The 23,887-nt window shown below is 47.6% G+C and overlaps 3 protein-coding genes across 4 annotated transcripts; 2 read left to right on the top strand and 1 right to left on the bottom strand.

Annotated features, from left to right (window-relative positions):
* The first annotated feature begins 822 nt into the window (after positions 1-822).
* On the top strand, positions 823-4,117 carry TTC32 (tetratricopeptide repeat domain 32). Its single transcript, XM_078594415.1, has 3 exons — positions 823-1,078; positions 2,955-3,112; positions 3,664-4,117. The coding sequence occupies exons 1-3, from the start codon at positions 981-983 to the stop codon at positions 3,789-3,791; spliced, it is 384 nt and encodes a 127-aa protein (XP_078450541.1). The 5' UTR covers positions 823-980; the 3' UTR covers positions 3,792-4,117.
* FICD (FIC domain protein adenylyltransferase) lies at positions 4,086-8,651 on the bottom strand. Its single transcript, XM_078594410.1, has 3 exons — positions 8,137-8,651; positions 5,740-6,041; positions 4,086-5,418 (listed from the first exon to the last, which is right to left on the bottom strand). The coding sequence occupies exons 1-3, from the start codon at positions 8,633-8,635 to the stop codon at positions 4,645-4,647; spliced, it is 1,575 nt and encodes a 524-aa protein (XP_078450536.1). The 5' UTR covers positions 8,636-8,651; the 3' UTR covers positions 4,086-4,644.
* Positions 8,652-14,114: 5,463 nt separating this feature from the next.
* POLR2K (RNA polymerase II, I and III subunit K) lies at positions 14,115-16,330 on the top strand. 2 transcript variants are annotated; one of them, XM_078594418.1, is made up of 4 exons: positions 14,115-14,232; positions 15,740-15,804; positions 15,901-15,993; positions 16,176-16,330. In XM_078594418.1, the coding sequence occupies exons 2-4, from the start codon at positions 15,744-15,746 to the stop codon at positions 16,196-16,198; spliced, it is 177 nt and encodes a 58-aa protein (XP_078450544.1). In that variant the 5' UTR covers positions 14,115-14,232; positions 15,740-15,743; the 3' UTR covers positions 16,199-16,330. The 2 variants fall into 2 exon arrangements, with proteins under 2 accessions (XP_078450544.1, XP_078450543.1); XM_078594417.1 differs by lacking the exon at positions 14,115-14,232 and adding an exon at positions 15,079-15,316.
* Positions 16,331-23,887: the final 7,557 nt, after the last annotated feature.

Raw genomic sequence — 23,887 nt, 5'->3', positions numbered from 1 at the left:
GCAAACAATGTCAGCTAAAATGTATGCATCGGTATGGTTTTTGGGAGGTTTCGAGACGTTACTCAGATGTTTCATGTTTGTAGTGAATGATGAAAAACGAACAATTTTACGTAATATGCAACAACAAAAACCCCACAGCGCTCAAATGATCGTGGGATTCCAATATCTCGAACCTGGCACCAGAATGAGCAAACTTCAGCAATATCTGGAGGTGACAACTTAACATGATGAGTCCTGGCCCCTGCACCTTGACATACAAACTCTCTCTTATCCTATTCGGCACCAGACATCCTCACTCCCCACATACTGAAACAAAATCCCCTCCGACCAGGCCCCCAAGGGGCCGTCCATAAATGACGTCACGCACCTAGGGGGGGGGGGTGAGAAATGTCACGTCACATAAAAATGCGCAACTTGAAATAAATATGGACAACACGTTCTACTTAATTTAATAGACTTTTTAATAAATGTTTTCTCCTACAACATCAGAGTGCAGCGCCACATTAAATACGCACTACAATGACAATAGTGTAAAGCGATTTGAAGCATGTTTATATATTTTTTGGGGGGGGGGCAGAGCTTTGTGACGTCACATTTGAGGGGGAAGGGTCTGACTTTTTGTGACGCCGTGTGACGACGGGGGGGGGCGGTCAAAAACCGTCCAAAATCGCGTGACGTCATTTATGGACGGCCCCCAAATTGTACCTACAGATCTGGATGTGCAAAGTCCCAAAACTTTTCGCACTCGAACCTCCAAATCTCCGATCCGGAGGGCAAAATCCTCGGACCTGACACCAGAGCTTCGCATCACCATTGGGAGGGTAAACACCCTCTGATGTGGCACCTCCTCATGCACGCTCCGGTCGCTGGCACGCTGCAGCCACGTTGAAGATCTCCTTGTCTCCCTGTCCCCTGTCTCCCTGTCCCCTTGTCCCACTGCCCCCCAGTGCTCTGTGGGCCCTGTCCTGCCTCCCCCCCCCATGTCTCTGCAAGAGGCGGACGCGTGCCTACGGGAGAGGCGGCTCGGCCGTGCTGAGGAGCTCTACTCGGGGCTGCTGGCCCGGCGCGATCGCCTCTGGTGAGAGGGGGACACTCTATGGGGTGGGGAGACACTGGGGGGACACTGGGGAGACACTGGGAGACACGGTGAGCCACAGGGAGACACCGGGAGACATGGTGAGACACCGGGAGACACGATGAGCCACAGGGAGACACCTGAAGACACGGTGAGCCACAGGGAGACACCTGAAGACACCGGGAGACACGGCGAGACACCGGGAGACACCAGGACACAGGGTGAGACACCGGGAGACACCAGGACACAGGGTGAGACACCGGGAGACACGGTGAGACACCGGGAGACACGGTGAGACACGGTGAGACACTGTGAGACACGGGTGAGCCACCGGGAGACACCGGAAGACAGGGTGAGCCACCGAGAGACACCGGGAGACAGGGTGAGACACCGGGAGACACGGTGAGACACCGGGAGACACGATGAGACACCGTGAGACACCGGGAGACACGGTGAGACACCGGGAGACACGGTGAGCCACAGGGAGACACCGTGAGACACCGGGAGACACGGTGAGCCACAGGGAGACACCGGGAGACACGGTGAGACACCGGGAGACACCGGGAGACACGGTGAGACACCGGGAGACACGGTGAGCCACAGGGAGACACCGGGAGACACGGTGAGACACCGGGAGACACGGTGGACACCGTGAGACACCGGGAGACACGGTGAGCCACAGGGAGACACGGTGAGCCACAGGGAGACACCGGGAGACACGGTGAGACACCGGGAGACACGGTGAGACACGGTGAGCCACAGGGAGACACCGGGATATATGGTGAGACACCGGGAGACACCTGAAGACACCGGGAGACACGGTGAGATACCGGGAGACACGGTGAGACACCAGGAGACAGGGTGAGCCACAGGGAGACACCGGGAGACAGGGTGAGCCAACGAGAGACACGGTGAGACACCGGGAGACACGGTGAGACACCGTGAGACACCGGGAGACACGGTGAGACACCGGGAGACAGGGTGAGACACCGGGAGACACGGTGAGACACCGGGAGACACGGTGAGACACCGTGAGACACCGGGAGACACAGTGAGACACCGTGAGACACCGGGAGACAGGGTGAGACACCGTGAGACACCGGGAGACAGGGTGAGCCACCGGGAGACACCGGGAGACAGGGTGAGCCACCGAGACTCGTATGAGGTGAGACCAGGAGACATGCCGGAAGACGCCGAGAGTCGCAGAGATAATGCTGTGGGCGTCCCCGAGACCTCGTGCTCGTCACAGGAGGTTCCCATTCAGTCAGACTCCACAAACCCCGAGCTCAATCGTTTCCGTGTCTGTTGTGTGGAAATGTCGCCGAGAAGCGCCTCACTTGCACGTCATGTGCGATTGCTCTGTATTCACGATGCCACGTGTGGCCATTAGATGGCAGTGCAGCAAGGGATTTAAATATATCAGCTGTGTACATCGCTTTCAAACTTCGCCATCCCATCCTGAATGCACGGTGGGTTTTAATCCGGTTTACTCAAACGCAAAGCCAAAAGTTGTTGAATCGGAATTGGGAAAACATCCAAACCCAGGACCCTCCTCGAAACGTGTTGAGACTTGGTGAAGCTTTCCTGGGTTAAAGAGGCACTTGTGTTATGGAACCATTCATATTTATTCATCACATCCAGGTGACCGTACAGTAATTTGAAGTGTGTGTTATATTGATCAGAAATTCGTGGTAAGTTTGGCGAAAGTCACGTGTAAGTTGGCTACGAGTAGCTGATGGAAAAGAAAAAAAAACAGCAATCGTGGCAACATTGAAACTGGTAGCATCAGTTTTAACCATGCATTGCTGCATAATTCAATCTTGCTGTAAGATGAAATAAGGTAATTAACGACATTTTACTGGTTGTGTTTCTGACATAGCAAAGAAGATTGTGCTGTCGCCTTGAACAACCGAGGGCAGATCAAGTACCTGCGCGTGGACTTTTATGAAGCAATGGACGACTACACACAGGCCATTGAGTGCAACAAGGACTTCCCCATTCCTTACTACAACAGGGGCCTTATTCTCTACAGGCTAGGTATTGCCCATGTCAGCAGAAAATAACCTGAGTCCAGTGGAACGTGGTAGCTTACTCATTATATTTGTCATTAAATTTGACACCATGCCTCGGAGTGATCGTAAAACATTTTTCAGAAGTGTCCGATGCCACCACTGTTTGTGCATGAGTTGGGGGACTTTAAATTGACCATTGAGACGCCGATTTGTCAACTATCAATTTTATAGAAAGCCAGAATTACATCTTATTGTATACTGTACTGTCAAAAAGGTGAGAGTGCTGGCAGTAGACAGCACACAGCATTATGAAACCAGTGACCTGGATTTGATTCCCAGGCATCACAAGTGACTCTGCAGCCATTCCTCAGACTTCCCCCCACAACCAACCCATATTGACCAGTGTTAAGAATGGTCAAACAGTCCACATGATTTGATACGCTGGGGGCAGGCCTTGATCCAGCAACGGATTGAAGGGCTGTAGTTTTTCTTAAAAAGGGAAGTGTTGTATCATTGTGGAACCAAATGTTTGACATTGAGGTTAACGTGTTGATATTTTTAAATGGTTTATTTTAGGGTTTTTTGATGACGCAATCAAGGATTTTCACAAGGCTGTTGAACTCAATCCAGCATTTGAAGATGCTCGAGCAAGTCTCAAACAAGCTGCCCGGGACAAAGAAGCAAAGCAAGCCAGAGGTTACTGATACTACGAATTTGAAAATGGAGAGTAAATGTAATATTTTTTTACATTTTTAATTAAACTGTCACTGTTTATTGTTGATTACAGTAGTAATTGTATATGGCCAAATCAAGATGTTATGAACGTGTATTTCATAACCATTTTCATAAGCATTGTAAATTGTAATATATTAATGGCACATTAAGGGGCATATTCATGTACACGTTTATCCATAATTCTTTGTATTTAACCAAAAGATATAATTTAATACATTCACAAGGAGCTTTCATGTAATTAAGCATAGTACTTTCACAGCATGTTATATTTGCAAAATAAATTATTTATTCAACACAATGTAGTCAGAACACGTTTTGATTGCAACACACGATGTTAGAAACATTCTGCATGTGAGACGCTATGAAAATATACTGTCCCATCATAATTTACAAACAAGGGACTGCTACATGTTTTACTTTTGTCTATTATAAATTTAATGACATAATGCCATTAACAAAATTGCACACGAAAGAGAAATAGGCATTTCCCTGAAAAATTGCACCGCAAAGCTGTCACGTTATACAATAAGAATGCCTCCTCGGGTCTGTACTGTGGGGAAGCTATACCGGTTAGGCAAGATCTTAGAAATGCATAACTGGAACGCGATGCAAATAAACAAGACTGAACATGAAGATACATGCAAGGCTGTTAGAAATCCAAGTATACTTAAACGAGAAAAGATTGAAATAGCCTTTGAACCACACTGCTATTGCACATTGAACGTTATCCGTCAGTTCAAACTAAGCACATGCACATCACATACGTTGTTAGTGGGCAGTAATAACAATCCGCACGAACAAATGAAATCAATATGAAAGAATTTACCAGTCTTTCAATTGTATCGTGTTTGAATATTCTGGAATGCTTTCTGGCAGTCCCTTGTCTGGACTCAAATCTGAGCTGGCTATGAGATACTGGTCCAATGTCATCTCCGCACATCGTGCAATGAAGCGTATGAAAGGTCGCACGTCCCCATCATTCCCAGCTTGCAGCGCAGTGTAGTATTCAGCGCGTTGTTCTTTGCGGATGGTGACTGGCGGATACCCGGCCTGCATGAGAATGAGGTTCATGAGGAGACGTGACGTTCGCCCGTTGCCATCTACAAACGGGTGCACGTACACCAGCCTGTAGTGCGCCAGCGCGGCGAACTCTATCGGGTGCAGGGTTAGCGCTTCTTCGGAGTTAAGCCACTGCGTGAATTTCCCCATGTGCCTCTCCACTTCGCGTGGCTCTGGAGGCAGATGGCTCCCAACGAAGACGCGTGATCGACGAAAGTAGCCAGCCTCTATGGGATCCACGTGGCCCAGCACTCGCCGGTGGATCTCCAGGATATCGGTGGTAGTGATTGAGCCGATGCGGTTGATGAGCGAGGCATTCATGTACTTCATGGCAGCGTCGATGCCCAAAACTTCGTTCTGCTCGGCGAGGCTTTTTCCATAGACTGCGTAACGTGTCTCAACAATGTGCTTGATTTCTGAGAGTGTTAGTGTGTTGCCCTCGAGTGCTACCGTGTGATGGATGTGATGGTAATAGCTCTCCTCCATCACTCGCCGTAAGGCTCCGTCCCACTTGGGGATGAGCAAAAGCTTCTTGACCTGCACATACAACAGCCGTCAAAGTAAACTAATTATTTCAAAGCATCTATACAATTACATTTTAAGCATTACTAGCTGTACTATTTTGATGACGATATAAGCGAGTGCCAGGAAAGCACAGTAATTTAAATCACCAACACTTGATAGAAATATCAGTTAAAACATAAATTTTGGTTGAAAATGCATGAAAACTCAAGTAAAAAAAGTGCTCAAAATGGAATGTTATTTCCCAGTGATTATTCCACAAGTAAACATATAATTTTGGATAAGATCCATATATTTAGTATCCACTTGCACCAAACAGCAGCAACTGCTCTTCACCTTGCTGTCGATGATGGCGAAGCGACGCTGGTCGATCTCTTCCACGAGGGGCGAGGTTCGCCCGCGGTTGCTAAGCGCTTGCAAATGACAGGGCATGAGTGCGAGTGCACGGTTAAACATGTGGTCCGCCTGCACCACGTTTTCATCCTCCTCCAGGAAGAGGCCGTACTCATTGAGAGCATCTGGAAAGTCAGGATCGAGACGCAAGCAGTGCTGGAAGAGGCGCCGTGCCTTGTCGCGCTTGCCTTGTCGCTTCATCTCCAAAGCCTGGTGCAGTGATGCTTGAGCTTCCAGCCTAATGTCTGTCCATGCAAACAACACGTTACCAGTAAGGTTAGCTATCGAGTGTACAGGAAAATGGCCTCTCTGGCCCATGGGCCCATGGGCCTCTCTGGCCTAAACACCAGGCTACAAAGATAAAGGAAAACGGATCAGGGGTCCTATTTATTGCACCAGGGCCCATAACCAAACCATCACACCACTGCATGTTATGTAGAGTATGCTATGGCTTTACACAATTGTTTAGTAAACTACAATAATAGGAAACACATCAGGATACCCTGAGTGGTTAGATACTGAACACAGTTCAAACATTTGAAATGTGCAAGTTATGCTTTGTGGCCATATTAAAACAAGCAGGTTTTCCATTTCAATTCACGTAATTAAGAGATCAGATAAATGTTGTAAATTGATAAAAAAAATCTCAACTATTTCGAAGTAATAATGAATGATATACTTTTCAAATCTAATTATTTTTTTAAGATTCTGACTGCCACTATGGCCAAATTAACTTACACAACTGTAATAATGAACTTCCAAAAACGAATTACCAGGCTACATTAAGATTGAACACAACAACGTAGTCTGATTAATGTATGACTACGTGAGAAGCATTAGGCAAAACTGACGCTCATGTTTAAAGTATTGCTACAGTATACTGTATCTAGAATACTTAGCATTAATCTGACCAGCGAAGATAACTTTTGACTTATAACTTTCGTGACTGCAGGAATTCATATTCTTTGGTTCTTTCGGTAAAGTCACTTTATTTTATTCTTATTTTTCTATCTATGTAACTTTACCGAAAGAACCAAAGAATACAGAGATAACGTGTTAGTAATTGTAAATAAGGTCTGTAACACAACCAAACCAATTAGTGTGCAGTTCTTCGAATATTTATGGGAATGTAGCGATAATTATTGAGGCTGGTTAGAATTTGAAAGGGTTATTTAATCATTGCCAATTATTTAGCAGGAAAGCCTGAGTATGCCGACTATTTAGGAGGGGCCTACATTTGGATATTTGATCAATTCCACACCTTCAGCCTGACATCTACAAAACCTGCTTATCTTTGCAAGCAAAATAATTGACCGTAAAAAAACTCCAATATGAAGAAGTCATGGTATCGATACAATATTGGTCACTCGCTATCTAAAAGGTCGCTGTTAAAAGGTTCCCTTATGTTGTCCACTGCTGAGCAGTGACAATACCCGGGCCATCAGCACCGTGACGTGGGTGAGGTATAAGTCAATAAATGAGCTGGCACAACCGGAGGGCATTTGTGCGTCACCGCTGCTGTCAGTGTGGATTCGTCTACCAATCACAGGGTGACAAGTGAGACGAAACAACGCAACGGAAACTCTTGGCAATGACGTGGAGTGGAATGTAAAACACGACGACAAATATTCCACTCATTTACATTCGGGCACATTTGTCTAACCTGCTGTTGCCACAAATAAAACAAAGTCACGAATACAGAAACATCCTTTTTACGCGTCTACTATTAACAAGGACCATTTTCCAAAACATTAACTTTCCTACGGTATGTTAAATGTTATACAATAGCCTCACATTCCGACGGAATTACACTAAGAACGAGGAAGCGTATGATGTGTTTGAGAAAACGTCTCAAGTCGAGGCAGCGTGGCGACTGCTCAGAGAAGCGGGGCTTGGGGCCATGACAGGTCACAGCTACACATTGGTGGTCGAGACGAGCGACGGGTTGGCAGCCAAAGGAGGGAACGCGCCCGGGAGGACGTCCACCGTGGAGACGGAGCAGTGACAGCGGCTGGTGGCCACGAGCTTCAATGATTATTAACATCACGGAACCGGGAGAGATGGCAACCGCTTGAAAACGCCGTTACAGAGCGGTGGTTACAGAGTACAATATTGACCAATTACTGGACTATATTAGGACAAACTAGAGTGGCCTTAAGCGAGGTGCTCGTGTTTCAATATTCCAAAAAGGTTACAGCGGCGCTAATTCATCTCTGTGGTGACAATTCCACATTTCCATGGCGGGAGTCTGACTAGAGACATCCATGGGGAAACCAATGTTGAGCCACCTACCGCTGCTTCTCGCCCCCCTCCCAAACCCCCCCCCAACATAAACTGTACCAGGAGAGGTCTTTGGTTTTTCTGTCGCAGGCCAGCTCCAACCTCCTGCTCCAGCTTCCACCGCTCCATCTCCTCCGACACCGAGACCCAGAGGCAGCCTCATCACCAGCCCCAACAGCGCCGTGGTGGTGGTCGCATACTCGGGCCGGCCACCGCACGCGTCCACGTGCGTGGCCCGGCCACTGCCACCTCCTCCTCCACCTCCACCCAGGATACACCGGAGCGGACGAAGCTTTGGCCCCAGGGGCAGCAGCAGTAGAAATAGGAGCAGGAGCAGCCCAAGGCCCGCGGCGGGAAGCCACCCGGGCCGCGCCGGCCAGGACCTCAACACCCACAGCGACATGGGGACGACGGCAACGACGGGAGGCCGGGGCACATGGCGCGGACCTCTGCTGCCGTGGTGTCTCCGCCTCCTCCTCCTCCTCTCACCACTAAGCCCTCGTGTGTCGCCGCGTTCCACTCGGCCGCGTCTCTTCTCCTCGATGGCTCCGTTGTTCATGGGGCGGTGGAGGGGCGGGGCGGTGGAGGGCGTGAGAGGCAATCGATTCGATTCCAACCGCGAGCGGTAGGAAATTAATCGATTCGGTTGATTTCGTCAACGTGGTCGCGAAAATGAGCTTCAATAAACACGCGGAATTGTGACTTTTGTTCGCTAAATAGCGTTACTTTGGCAAGCGCGACGCGCAAAAGGCTGGACGACAACACTGCGGCCCACGAGTTGCACAGCAGCGAGCATCACGTGTTAGAACGTGTCCGTCCACTCACTTCACAGCTCAGTTTATTTAACACGGAGGATGCTTTCGTGACCAATACTCTGAAATAAGCGCACAACTTTATCTGTGATGAACACAACTTTATCTATCTGTGATGAACACAACTTTATCTCTGTGATGAACGCTGCACTTTCTGTCGTTTTCATGCAGGGGCGCTGCAAACCTACGCGCCCCCTGCATGAACGATGGAGGCGCAGGGACAGACGTTCCATCACGTTGCCATCGATCTGCAGACAGCGGTGTTCTCGCACAGCCAGCAGCTTCGTGTGGCCTTATATCGATCCCGCAATCCCAAACAGGTGAAAGTCCGCATCGAAATGAACCCCCAGCAAGGTCGTCTACTTAACGACGAGAGAAATTTCACACGAAATGTCGTTTTCAATGAAGTCTTCCAGATGTAAAATGATATCAGCTTTTAATGAAGAAATACAATTATCTAATTCAAAACATAATACAACTCAAAGATGTTTCATTTTACAACTTCAAAACGGAGCATCGGGTGCTTGCGTGAATGCGTCATTTGTGTGCAATTTGTTTTTGTGACTTTCCTGGCCGAAGGCCGTCAGTATCCATAATACTTCATTTATGGGGGGTTGGATCGCTTAAATAACAGGACCCTGCGGGGTGGGCTGGTAGGAATAATACTTAGTACCGGTACAGGGATATCGACCGGGTATAGAGGAGTTAAAGAAAAAATTACTGTATTCTAGTGTAACGTTAATTAAAAGTGTTTGTTTTGACAGAAACGCTGTGAGATTTAAAGACTCGTAGTCTTTCAGTTCCAAACGATCAATTTGTTGAGTCCTGGGAATAGCTCCAATAAATATCTGGTGAGATAATTGCGATTGTATCCCGGTGCCCATCAATAGCTCTGAGCACCGTGCTGATTGGCCCGTGGGGTGCTCCCCTTCCGGGAGGAGCGATGCGCGCCAGAGGCTCCGAGTCTCCGCTCTCTACCCCGCCCCTTAGCAACGCGCCCTGCTTAAGTGGTGAGGGCGGCGTGTGGTGATCGTGGTGATCGTGGGTGGCCGAGGAGTCGTGTGGACGCCGCTGTGTCGACTGTCCCCCGTCTTCAACTACTTGGGGGCGAAGTGGTCGTTTGCAGACTTCACGGCGACCGACTTCAGCGAGGAGGCGCTTTTATCTCAGCGACGCCATTAAATCGACGACGCCGTGACGACAAAATGCAGCGATTTTCGTGGGAGCCGACGACTTGGTGACGCGCAGTTGACAGCCCCCCCCCAACACCCCCCAACACCACCCTCAACACCACCCCTCCCACCAGCCCTCACCACCCCCCCACCACCCCCCACCACCACCCAACCCCACCGTCACCACCCCACCACCCCCCACCACCACCTTCTGCACTAGGCCTCGCGAAGCCTCCTGCACTAGGCCTCGCGAAGCCTGCCGCACTAGGCCTCGCGAAGCCTGCTGCACTAGGCCTCGTGAAGCCTCCTGCAGTAGGCCTCGCGAAGCCTTCTGCACTAGGCCTCGCGAAGCCTTCTCTGCAGTAGGCCTCATGAAGCCTTCTCTGCAGTAGGCCTCGCGATGCCTTCTCTGCAGTAGGCCTCACGAAGCCTGCCGCACTAGGCCTCGCGAAGCCTGCTGCACTAGGCCTCGCGAAGCTTTCTGCACTAGGCCTCGCGAAGCCTTCTGCACTAGGCCTCGCGAAGCCTTCTCTGCACTAGGCCTCGCGAAGCCTTCTCTGCAGTAGGCCTCGCGAAGCCTTCCCTGCAGTAGGCCTCGCGAAGCCTTCTCTGCACTAGGCCTCGCGAAGCCTTCTCTGCAGTAGGCCTCGCGAAGCCTTCCCTGCAGTAGGCCTCGCAAAGTCTTCTCTGCAGTAGACCTAGCGAAGCCTTCTGCACTAGGCCTCGCGAAGCCTTCTCTGCAGTAGGCCTCGCGAAGCCTTCCCTGCAGTAGGCCTCGCGAAGCCTTCTCTGCAGTAGGCCTCGCGATGCCTTTTCTGCAGTAGGCCTCGCAAAGCCTTCTCTGCAGTAGACCTAGCGAAGCCTTCTGCACTAGGCCTCGCAAAGCCTTCTCTGCAGTAGGCCTCGTGAAGCCTTCCCTGCAGTAGGCCTCGCGAAGCCTTCTCTGCAGTAGGCCTCGCGATGCCTTTTCTGCAGTAGGCCTCGCAAATAAGGCGATTAAATGTATCTCGTGTCTGTGTTAATATAAATGTATCTTGTCTCTGTGTTAAAAAAACGTGCTGCGTTTCAGTAAAGTAAATTTGAAACGAAGTTTAAAGTTTCGCTGTGAGGCGCCGGAAGCGACGGCCATCTTGTTTAGTTCACAGATCGCAGGGGGAGCGGGCGGCCATCTTGTCGGACAGACGGACGGACGGATGGACGGACGGACGGACACATTAATCTATTGGTGGTCTGGTCCACTTCGTTCCTACCAGTAACAGGACCCTGCGGGGTGGGCTGGTAGGAATAATACTTAGTACCGGTACAGGGATATCGACCGGGCTGGGTGGGGAGGGGCTGGGTGGGGAGGGGCTGGTCACCCCGTGGTGTCCTTATAAAACTCAACGTTTAACCTACTCACGCCGGCTTGTGCCCGCCCTCACAGTCGGGCATATTTGCGGAATACACCACGCCGCCGTTGACCCTGGCCATTGACCGAGCAACCCAACGTTCCTACCAGCTCCCTCCGCAGGAATGTGTTCTATGTGCCACTCAGTCCGTATTTAGCCGCCTATTCTGTTGTTCCACTCGGTCGACTGAACGGGTTTAAGGCAGTGACTGGAGAAAGTGTGTTGCCCGTAGTGTGCAAAAAACTCATCTTGCTGTGATTTGCTTACTAATGTAAAAGCGGGGGTGCTGCATCATTGTTTTAAATTATAATATCACTCAAATATTGGTGGGGGGAGAGGGCGGGGGGGGGCAGGGCTGGGTGGCGCGTCTTACTTCTCGGTGGTTTTGTTTGTGTGCAGATAATAAATCGCAACAAAATTGAAGCAGAGAAGTGCACCGCCTCCTACACCAGTTGACAGCCCCCCCCCCAACACCCCCCAACACCACCCTCAACACCACCCCTCCCACCAGCCCTCACCACCCCCCCACCACCCCCCACCACCACCCAACCCCACCACCACCACCCCACCACCCCCCACCACCACCTTCTGCACTAGGCCTCGCGAAGCCTCCCGCACTAGGCCTCACAAAGCCTGCCGCACTAGGCCTTGCAAAGCCTTCTCTGCAGTAGGCTTAGCGAAGCCTTCTGCACTAGGCCTCGCGAAGCCTTCTCTGCAGTAGGCCTCACGAAGCCTTCCCTGCAGTAGGCCTCGCGAAGCCTTCTCTGCAGTAGGCCTCGCGAAGCCTTCTCTGCAGTAGGCCTCGCGATGCCTTCTCTGCAGTAGGCCTCACGAAGCCTGCCGCACTAGGCCTCGCGAAGCCTTCTCTGCAGTAGGCCTCGCGAAGCCTTCTCTGCAGTAGTCCTCGCGATGCCTTTTCCGCAGTAGGCCTCGCAAAGCCTGCCACACTAGGCCTCTCGAAGCCTACCGCACTAGGCCTCGCGCCGTGCTTTTCGTGCACAAATAAGGCGATTAAATGTATCTCATCTCTGTGTTAATAAATGTATCTGTGTTAAAAAAACGTGCTGCGTTTCAGTAAAGTAAATTTGAAGCGAAGTTTAAAGTTTCGCCGTGAGGCGCCGGAAGCGACGGCCATCTTGTTTAGTTCACAGATCGCAGGGGGAGCGGGCGGCCATCTTGTCGGACAGGGTCATGCCAAGTGTTTGCAGTAGGGGGCGATGTTGATACACGGACGGACGGACACATTAATCTATTGGTGGTCTGGTCCACTTCGTTCCTACCAGTATAAATGTGTTGTTAAACTCGCCACCACCCGACAGCCAGATCTTAAGGATTGTCACGTAACCAGAACGTGGCAATTCGTTACTAGTATAGCGGCACACCGGTGTGTTGGAGAGCAAATCCACATTTACAATTTTGACTGACCGAAAGAACCAAAGAATAACATTTACAAACTTGAGTATGACGTTTCGCCAGTAATTACATCTAGCATCATTAGGCGACAGCCACATTTGTGGAGAAATCCCCCCTCCCCTTCGCCGCTGTTTTTTGCGTACTCAAAACGAATTACTCAATTGGGAGAAACTCTGCGAAACTCCTGCAGCCAAAGTTTGTGAAATCAACAGCTCCTTCCTTCGTGATGACAGCCCAACACCAAACGAGCTTGTTACTTTCTCTTGCTTTGGTGAAAGAAAATAAAAACCAGACGCATGCATTCGCCTGTAACACCCGTGGCCTGAAAGTGATTTAAAATATATTCAACGGGCGAGGTGTGGGGGCAAATGTCACGGCTTCAACACCACTGCAGGAAACAACGAATGGCCCAACTAATAATAATAAGGCAATTGTGTTATTTCTTGATTTGACGCTTTCGTGACTGCAGGAATCCATACCATTTGGCTCTTTCGGTTAAAGTCACGTAGGTAGAAAATAAAATAGATCACGACGTTTCGATCGCAACACAAGCAATCGTCATCAGGTGGGACAACCACAGCAAGAAAAAACCTGCTTCTTGCTGTGGTTGTCCAACCTGATGACGAGTGCTTGTGTTGCGATCGAAACGTCGTGATCTATTATTTGTTTCTACCTACGTGACTTTACCGAAAGAACCAAAGAGTAATTGTGTTAATGACAACCGTGTCGAGTTTCATGTTGCTCGCCGTGCCTGTGCTACGCTCACTGCCCTCCCCCCCACCCCAACGCGCCGTCAAAAATGTATGAATTTATGACGGGCGACATTTCGGGCAACTGGCCTTTCACCCTTGGCTGAGAGGCTAACGTAGATTAAGCCCGGCCATGGCACTCGCTTGCTTAGGCAGACACGTGGAGATTTAGAAAGTTTGGGGGGAAATTACCGGACGCTATGTTGTGATAATGAACACTTACAGGCACGTCTGGATTAAAATTAAAAAAAAACCCAAAAGAGCTTTGTGGCTCATCGGATTCCTCCAGCCCGGGCACCCCCCCACGAAGATTCTGGACACCAAAACGTTGCCCCGCCATGCGGCCACTTGAGATCGTACGACCACCCCCCCCCGTGGTGGTTAATCGATGGCGACTGGAAACGTTTCGCGCGACACCGGAATCGCCTCGCGGGGTGGGGGTGGAGGGGTGTGACGGGGGGGGGGTGGGAGGGGTGTGCGGGGGGGGGGTCACGTGACCCAGAACGCGCGCGCGCGGAACCGGATATTGCGTCACTTGACCCGGAAGCGAACGCGCACGCGTGTGCGCGACCCTCGTGCGCCAGCTGGGAGCTTCACTACCGACCGCGCGTGCGTCACTTGGGTGAGCGTGGGGCGCTCGGCGCGGGAACGGCGAATTTACTTCCTTAAAACGGCCATCAACTAATAACAATGATAATCATTGAAAACGGCCTCTTGGGTGCAAAGTGGCTCGTCGTTTACATGAGCCAAGTTGCTCGCGTTGACGATGTTGCTGTTGCCTCTGTAGCTGAGGAGACACCGGCGGGGAGGCCTTGCTCCACGCGTGTTTGCGGATCCCCCGACACTTTGGCGGATAAATGTCACGGGCTCTACTTTGGGGGCTTTCTTTATCAATTCATACTTTGACCTGTGTTTTTTTTTAATGCAGATGGTTGCTTGTAGTACAGAGACCACTTAGTGATTTTGACGAGGCCTATGACCAAATCTCCCCGAATGCGCCAGAACGTGAAGGCATTTGCGGGGCTGAGTGGATAGTGCTTGGATAGGCGACCACGACGCGGGCGGCTAACGTGGTGGGCAACAGGAGGAGGATTCAGAAAAATCAAACGCTTTGGCCTTCCGTGGTCCCCGCCATCCACCAAACCGCAGTGGGCAGCCTATGGCCAAATAAACGCGTACGGCGTGAGAGGAGCGGGTTGACAAAACGGAAGATGCTGCCACGTTTTCACAGTAGGGGGCGATGTTGGCCAGTACCTTGATACATTCTACATTTATACTGGTAGGAACCTCCTGGTTCCACCAGCCCACAGGGGATTATTGTGTCTGTCCGTCGTGGGTGAGGTGGGGAGGTTGGAAGGTGGGAGGGGTGGGGCTGGGTGGGGAGGGGCTGGTCACCCCGTGGTGCCCTTATAAAACTCAACGTTTAACCTACTCACGCCGGCTTGTGCCCGCCCTCAGTCGGCCATATTTGCGGAATACACCACGCCGCCGTTGACCCTGACCATTGACCCAACGTTACTACCAGCTCCCTCCGCAGGAATGTGTTTAGCTGTGGCAAGGACACCAATGCAGAAACAGGGGGAGAACATACAAATTCTACAGTCGGGAATCGAACCGTGCTGTGAGGCACAATTCAGCTGTTTACTGCATTCCAGCTGTTTACTAAACAAACTGATCGAATACATCTGGAATCGCCCCGATGCAAAGTATGTTTATCCCAGAGTCAATTTGTTGTAATTTTGTCGCTCGGGAAATACCAGAAGTCGCTAGAATCTAAGTTTACAACACCGGCATTACCAAGGAAATGTGGAATTTGTACCCTTTGCTGAAGGGCTAATGCAGATTAGTCCCACACGAGACTCGCTTGGTTCGGGAGACACGTGGAGATTAAGAAACATTCGAAATGACCGGCAATTGTTGCAATTATCACTTATAGCCACTAGAGGGAGCGTTACGACTATACCTTGCCTGATGCATTCCAACCTGTTAAAACGGTGTCATATATATTGTCTTTAACTTTCAAAAAATCTAAATTGACTGTTGTACAATACTTTATTGCATATAATGTGCAGCCGAATCATATATTCAGATATTAGAATGGATATATTTGTATGCTATTTTTGTTGCAGTCACATGGATTCTAACAAGGATGCACAACCAGCAAAACAACAACCGATGATTTACATTTGTGGAGGTATGAAGTTAACAGCAGCAGTACTTTGTACCATTTTCCCTGCTTTTCTAAGTGTTATTGTTTGCAACCAACTTGACTGTCTTGTCATTTTTACAGAGTGCCATACCGAAAATGAAATTAAGGCGAGAGATCCGATCCGATGCCGAGAGTGTGGATACAGGATAATGTACAAGAAAAGAACCAAAAGATGTATCCTTTTTTTAACTGCACAATGTATTTTTGTTTGTGCAATGGCTTTCCGAGTGGGGTAGTTTGCAATCACAATGCAGTGTCGTAAATGTGGCAGTGCTATTTTGCAAATTCATGGCTCATGTGTTGACATCAGTACGAATGGCAAATATGAAATACATTTTCCTTGACTGCTTGTACAGTGGTTGTGTTTGATGCACGTTGAGCGCAATGTCAAGGAGACGTCTGGATTTCAATGGCTGTCGACAGAAGTTATGTTGTTTTTTTGTGGATGCCAGATGTGGTCCGTTATTTTTCTTTCCTGTAGTATTTGCGTGAATAAAAGTTTTGTTGTAAATCTTGTACTTTTGTTTAATCGGTAATATTGAATGCGTTTTCTCACGTTTTACTACATTTTACAAAATAAGCAAACTTAGTTTTTCGGATGAAGATTACATGAAGGTTTTCTCAGCAGTTTCAGGCGTTGATTTAGGATTGGTTAATATGCTAGTTGCAGTCTGCATTGTATATGAAACCACTGCTTTAAACCAGATGCCTTATAATAAACGTTTTGCAGAAGAAATTTTGCGCTTCTCACTTTTGTAGAAGATCCCACTTTGTATTTTTTATTGTACAGTAAAACCTCTCAACCCGACTAAGTGGGGGGGGGGGACACCCTTTCCAGTTATGGAAGATGTTCGGCACACTGCAATTACTCAATTGTAATCACATTTTATCATAATACCGAACACATTTAATTAACGCTTAAAATTGTATTACAAATAACACTACAATACAGGCTGAGTCATAACCATGAAACAGAGGTAGATAACTGATTTCTAATCTTAAGCTAATTCTCAGGCTTAATTTTTTTGTAAAATGAGAGCGGCTCATCCACATGCTTTTCTGGGGCTATGTTCATGTGCACGGGCTAATCGAATTCCATTCAACACGAGTGCATCTTTAGACTGGCGAGTACACATACACCATCTACCACGTGGTGCGTAATTGGTGCGCGAACAGTGTTGCGATCGAAGCTTTTTGGGTTTACCATTTACTTAGCCATCATGCTTTACCCATAATCCTGGCTTCAGTTGAGCTTTGGGGTTTTTAACTGTACAGGATTACCATTCGACCTATCGCAGGCAATCTGTACGCTGTATACCAATTTAGCTATCGCGGGGGTTTTGGCCTTTCGCGGGTATACTGTACACGGAAGTACTGTCGTCACTCGAGATCTTTCTCAGGTGATGGTGTTGTGTAGCTGATACCGTGGTGTGGGACGGCCCGGGGAACTTCAACCTTTGCCGTGCAAGCAGCTCGTGGACAAAGACACCCGCGTAGCCTGAACAGACTTGGGGAAAGTGCTATTAGCGAGCACCTACAAAGGACGGCACGGCACACTAGGGGGTGGGTTGCCAGCACCACACCTGGCCGCCTTTGTCTTTTTAGAGCAGATATTTACATTGCACCAGATGTAGTGAGTGCTAGTGCACTGAATGAAACCACTCAGGTTCTTCAGGAAAGAAAAAAGCATACCAACTTTCTAAACTTTTTTTTCAGAAGCCGCGACTGGATGAATGCTTCCTCAAACCCTCACCACCCATGTCTCAGTCATGTCATGCAGAAATTCCTCTAGCACCTGTACATGAGCCGATTGTAAACTACATTAACAAAAAACCCTTTTTTTATTTTTGCAGGTAATGCCCACTGAACTATATAGCTCTTTTTGAGAAAGTGACCTGGCCACAAATGATAGCTCAACGAAGTGGCTTATTATATGTACAATTATAGCATCTATATACTCTAAAAGCATGTTTTTATATGTGGAGGGAAAAACTGGAGCACCCAGAGAAAATCCACGCAATCATGGGGACATGCAAACTCGAATTATACAGGCTTTGAGGTCAGGATCGAACCCACGACCTGTATACCAAGCGAGGTATTTAACTTCTCGCCATCGTGGTGCCCCACCTGGAATGGGAATGACATTGTTTTGGCGACATACAAGGCCTGAAATCGACTTGCAGATAAATGTAATAAACATTGCTATATAATGATTTGTTGGGGAAAAAGTCTGAAATTCATTGAAAATGCCGTGAACTGGGGAAGAAAATAGTGGCGTTTCAGCACAATATATGCTCGCGTGCAATGACAATTGTCGGGAAATTGTGGACAATCTAACATATAGTCCAGACCTTTCCCATATGTACTTTAATTTTTTAGACCTTCAAAAAATATGCGTGAATGGCGTTTTGTATTAGTTCAGTGGGAATTCCCAATTCTTGGATGATCAGAGCAAGTGTATTATAGTCGAGGCCAAACGAAGTAAAGCTCTATTTAATATTTTATTCTTGAAAAACCTTCAATTGTAGACATGTCTGCATATCTTAGAAGTTATATGCAAGCTATATTATGACAACTTCATCATATATACACTAATCTATAATGTACAAAGGTTATATGTTTAGCCCTTTATCAATCCACCGTTTATTGCAGGCCTCCCCACACTGTTTTACTCATGGGAGTTGCGAGACCATAATGCGCCACAATGATCAGTTGGATTGGTGAAGGGGGAGCCTATGACTGGTTCATATATCACTCACGACTCGTGTTGAACACCGTTTGCCAGGTTATAATTTCATTATGCAAAACCACTGCATCACCATTGCATGAGCTGCCACGGTGCAATGGTTGTCACACTGGACTTGCAATCCAGAGGTTGCCGGTTCAATTACATTTTCTGTCACGGCAGCTGAAGCATATAAATGGGCACACAGATTGATCGTTAGGTGGCATGTAATGGGGTAAAATGTGGGTATGCCCACCTCTTCAAGCACGTCTGATCAACGTGGAAGAGAAGACCAAATATCCCATAGAGGAGGCCTTCCACTAGCAGTGTGATGAGGCAATTGAAGGGCAGCACCTTCCTTTCTTCTACCCTGTACACTGCAATGGAATGTCCTGCCGTAAATGTTGCAATAGCATCCTTCCGGTCATAAATGTTTACAAACTAATTGTGGGCAGTTGAAATAATCACAACACTTTCATGTAACGATAATACTGGACACCTGTGAAAAATAGCTTCATAGCTCCTCGGATTCATCCAGTTTAAATGAAGATTCAGATTTATTTCATTCGGTTAATATAAGAGCTGATTGAAGGACAATACTTGCACTTCGATTATTCAATGAAATTCAATAGTTGAATTTAAAATACGACGACAAGCTGCAGTGCTTTGGAATAGCGTAATATCTTGGCTACTTTTGTATTAAGACTGGTCAGCTATAAGAACAAACTCTTTTAGCGGAATCACAGCTACATAAAAAAAAACAATACAAATTCCTCCGTGAGTCTTATCACACGCTGCGTCAATTATTGTCCCTCATCTAACCAGGGGTGCCCGAGTTACCCCAAGGCGGGGCGACAAACGTACGAGCATTGCATTCTGCCCATCCCCAGACGTGCAAAGGCTACATGATAAGGCGACTCGTCATCCCAGCGAGGCTTCTCGTGGGGTTTTCTGTCTGTTGCCCTAGAAAGTTGTCTTTTTAACCTCACATCAGCCATTACATTAACCAATCCCAAAACTGTATTATTATAGTTAAGCTCACAATCTTAAAGCACAGGAAAGAATGCCACTTTGGGAATTTGGCTCAACTTAAATATATAGAGCACCTGCTTTTGGACACCTGCATTAGACCTTATGGTAGGAGATGAGCTCGGTTTAACCAAATCGGGCCCTTTCCCACAGTAAACCATTGAATTATATTTATGGATACCAAATCACAGCGGCAGGTTGCAGAGTAATTCTCAGGTAGAGGCAATAGCGAAAATACGTTGCGTCCGGGAGTGTTTTTTTTATCACATACGAGATGGTTTCTAATAAACACTTGTAACACTTTGGAGATGGTTATTCTGCATGAACTTTGTGACAGATGTCTTGTATGTTGATGGTTGTTTGCTCACTGTCCCCCATTCCCCTAGCTCCTTAACAGAATGGCTCGGACGAGTCGACGTTTACAAAAAAAGATACAATTCATATGCACTTGCAACAAGTGAAGTGCTGTTCAGGTGTATATATGCACCGTAATGTAGCCAAGCGTGCTAATAAGAGGGGCGATTAAACAGTTATCGTTTTAATTGCCAAAAAATCAACAATGTTGTATATGTTGAGTACCAAAGCTAATGAATTAAAATATGTGTTTCAAGCGCTGCAAGGTTTACACACATTGCGGCTTTACTGACGTGGCTTATCTACACGCGACAAACTTTAGACTCTATAACGTACCAGGCTGTGCCAGGGTCACTCCTCTGTGTTATGTTGGTACATTTTGAAAGGGCGCATTGTATAAGGGTTATCTGCTCTAAAAAAACTATTTGATTTCCATTCCCAGTCCCACTTTACTCAATGTATGCTTGCTTGTTAAATTCGGCTTAAGCATATTTTACATCGTTTATAAACGTATGTTTTTGAATATAAAAAAGTGTACAGTGTCAATCCACTGCTTGATGAAGGCCTCCCCACACCATGCTGGTCAGTGCTGGTTAATAAAGGCAGGGAGCATAGACATTGATGCAGATTACAGTAGTATACTTGTAAGTGTATGATCTTTCAACTATAACTATGTTAATGCTGGAGATGATGACAAAACGGTACTAATACGTACAGCATTGTACATTGTTTTTATATGTTTTTTTTAAGAACTGCATAATTTGACTCACTGATATGGGACAACATTTTAGACAGCCTGTCTGTAGAGGCAATATGCAGGCCGCAGGGCATTTTAGCCTCATAAGAGATCAGCTAACTGCCCAGATATGCTCATTGAACATGGGCATTAAGGATGCAACTAAATTCTGTTCTAGTGATACTAGAATCATGGCTTTATTTAACTGCCATTTGTAAGTTACAACTAACTTTTTTCACGCAAAAAAACGTTAATTTTGTTCAATTTGTTTTACTTGTGTAGTGACATCAGGGATGTCACTGTATGGTGCCGGCCCGAGAGGGCCGTGGCGCGCGATGCCCTGTCATCGTGTACACCCCGTAGGCGGGTGTAGTACCAGCCCTAGCGGGGCTTGGTGGGCGCTGGGATAGCGCGGGCACCACGCATGGCGTGCAGTGCGGGCTCCCACAGGGGGAACGGGAGAGTGTCAGCCCAGAGGCAGGGTTGCCCCGGGCCATGGGACTCTGGTTGTCCCCGTAGGCACGTGATCCGGAGTGATCACGTGTCCAGGGAGAGCTATCGAGAGGGCGCTAGAACCCTCGAGAAGGCGGGCGTGGCCGAGGGCGAAGCGGCCCCGACCCAGGAGGAAATAAGGTGGGTCCCTGAGAGGGACTAGGGTCGCTTCGTTCTACAAGCTGGAAGCTCTACGTCTACAAGCTGGAAGCTCTACGTCTACAAGCTGGAAGCTCTATGTCCTACGAGGAATCAACACGTGGCCGTGGACTCGAGTGAGGGTCCGACCCTTCGTCGCTGTAACTCCTACGTATAGTGTAGTTAGCTGGGTGGTCACCACCCCAGGCTGTTTCTGGTAAAGGGGCAGTTACCCCTTTGTATATACGTGTTACAATAAGTGTGTTGCATCTAAAGAATAACGTCTGTGACTCAGTTGGACTCACCACACTTGTATATTGTAATCAAATCCATTCTGACCAATTCAAACTAAATCCCGAATGCACAGTAGTTTGGGTGATTATATCTGGATATAAGGAATACAATAGCATTGTTTTGTTTTTCAAATAACCAACAATTACTCGCACGATACTGATTTAAATCACCAGCTTAACGTAATAGACATTTAGCTGTACCTAGCACAGACTCTTTACCATCACTCACCGTTGACTTAAAAACCTTTTTGATTGGGGATGGTAAAAATCGGGTCACGTTCAGCTAAAAACCCCATTCAATAATGTTAATATCCTGCAACTGTCAATTTCACAGATTCCCTCATAATATTTAACCATGATTTTCTTATCCGTTATCAAACCAGTCATCTGTTTGGCACAACAATTGCATGTGACATCTGTTATGAAGTGGCTATATTACTAATTTGGCTAAGGGAGCATCGAAATTCCTTGTGTTTAGTTTCATTGCCAAAGCCTCTTAACTCTAAACAATTATTACTCATTTACAAATCACAAATTTGGATAAAGTTGGATGGTTGTCATCTGGGGTGGCGCACTCAGTTTTTGCCTCACTGTATTTTGTAGATATTCAACATAAAGGGATCAGGTTGGTTGATAATTCATCACTCACTGGCGGTCATTCACCTCATCACTCATCGATCTGTGTCCTACCATGGTTACTGTTCTGGTAAACTTCAATCATTGATTCCTACCACCCTTGTTGAGGACTTTGGACTACATTACTGACTTTATCTCTTTCATAATCCAGATCAAAATACTGCTCGTCTGCTTTCTGCTGAGGCAGGTAGAAATATAGCTAGAGAACTACTGCAGCAAGAGGTTATATAGGTTTGAGATGGGTACAACCCAAGGGTAAGTGGGCAGGGCTAGAGATGAAATTTACAAGTAATATACCTCGGCCATTGTATTGCTAGAGATTAGCATGTCAATCTGTTAATGTAACCCCACGACTACGGTGCTGAAGAAGCCATTGTATTGCTAGAGACGAGAGAATAGCATTTCAATGTGAGATGGCTCCCGCAGCAGCGGCTGTGTTAATGAGATACATTCAGCCTATTACACAACGAGAGCCACCGCCACATCGAGGAAAAGGGAAGCAGCGGCTATGTTAGTGAGACATTTAGCCTGTTAATGTAAAGACATTTAACAAAGTAATGTAACTCAGAGAGTCGGAAATAACTTAACATCGGCAGGTAGGATGGAAGCATCACAGCCAGTTATGACTTTACCTGGTTAATAACATCCTTCCAATGATTGCTCAGTTTGTACCCATCTTCTCGGTTGAAATTGTCTGTGTTTATATATCTGGATGGCTTCATGAACAAATCTTTGTTGATAGCCTGTGGGTTTGCATAGTACCTTCGTCTTGGAGAAATCAATTTCATGTGTGCCTACAGCGTTAAAACAATGATCAGCCACGGCAGAGGTATTAGTCCGACAGTATTTCAGATCCGCCTTATGTTCACGATCACGGTCTGAGACATGTCGCTGGGTTTTTCCAATGTAACTACTGCCGCAGGCACAACTTAGTTTGTAGACACCGGGGTATTGCATGTCAGGGATCACATCCTTCACAGATGGGATCAGATCACGAATTGTATATACTGTGTTGAATCGAACCTGGATCTTGTGTTTGCTCATGATTTTGGAAATATTTTTAGTGACCGCTGCTATGTATGGCAAGGTGATGGTTTTGATTGGGTCCTCAGATGGTTCTCTCCCAACGGTTGGGGTGACAGCTTTACAGATTGTGCAATTCGAATATCCATTAATCTTGAGGGCTTGGTGTACGTGCTCCAGTTCACTGGCTAGGTGGTGATGGTCGAAAATGCAACGAGCCCTGTGGTTTAGAGTTTTGATGAGGGAATTCTTCTGGGCTGGATGGTGGTGGGAGTCAGGTTTCAGATAGGCATCCGTGTGGGTGGCTTTCCTGTAGACAGTGTCCCAATGAGCCATCTGGTCTCTTTTCGATTAAAACTTCCAAGAATGGTAACTTGCCATCCGTTTCTATCTCCATGGTGAATTTGATGGCTGGGTGTATGAAATTGATGTGGTTGAAGAATTGGTTCAGAGCTGACAGGCCATGTGGCCAGATGACAAACGTGTCATCTACAGATCTCTTCCACAAGGAAGGACATAGGATGGATGCCTGGATGGCATCTGTCTCAAATTTTTTCTATGAAAACATTGGCTACCACTGGAGATAAGGGAGAACCCATTGGGGTACCTTCAACTTGTTTGTAGAATGTTCCATTCCAGGTG

The sequence above is a fragment of the Lampetra planeri genome, chromosome 5, assembly GCF_965212315.1.
Source record: "Lampetra planeri chromosome 5, kcLamPlan1.2.h2, whole genome shotgun sequence".
Classification (NCBI taxonomy): Eukaryota; Metazoa; Chordata; class Hyperoartia; order Petromyzontiformes; family Petromyzontidae; genus Lampetra; species Lampetra planeri.
This window is presented reverse-complemented; position numbering and strand designations above follow the sequence as displayed.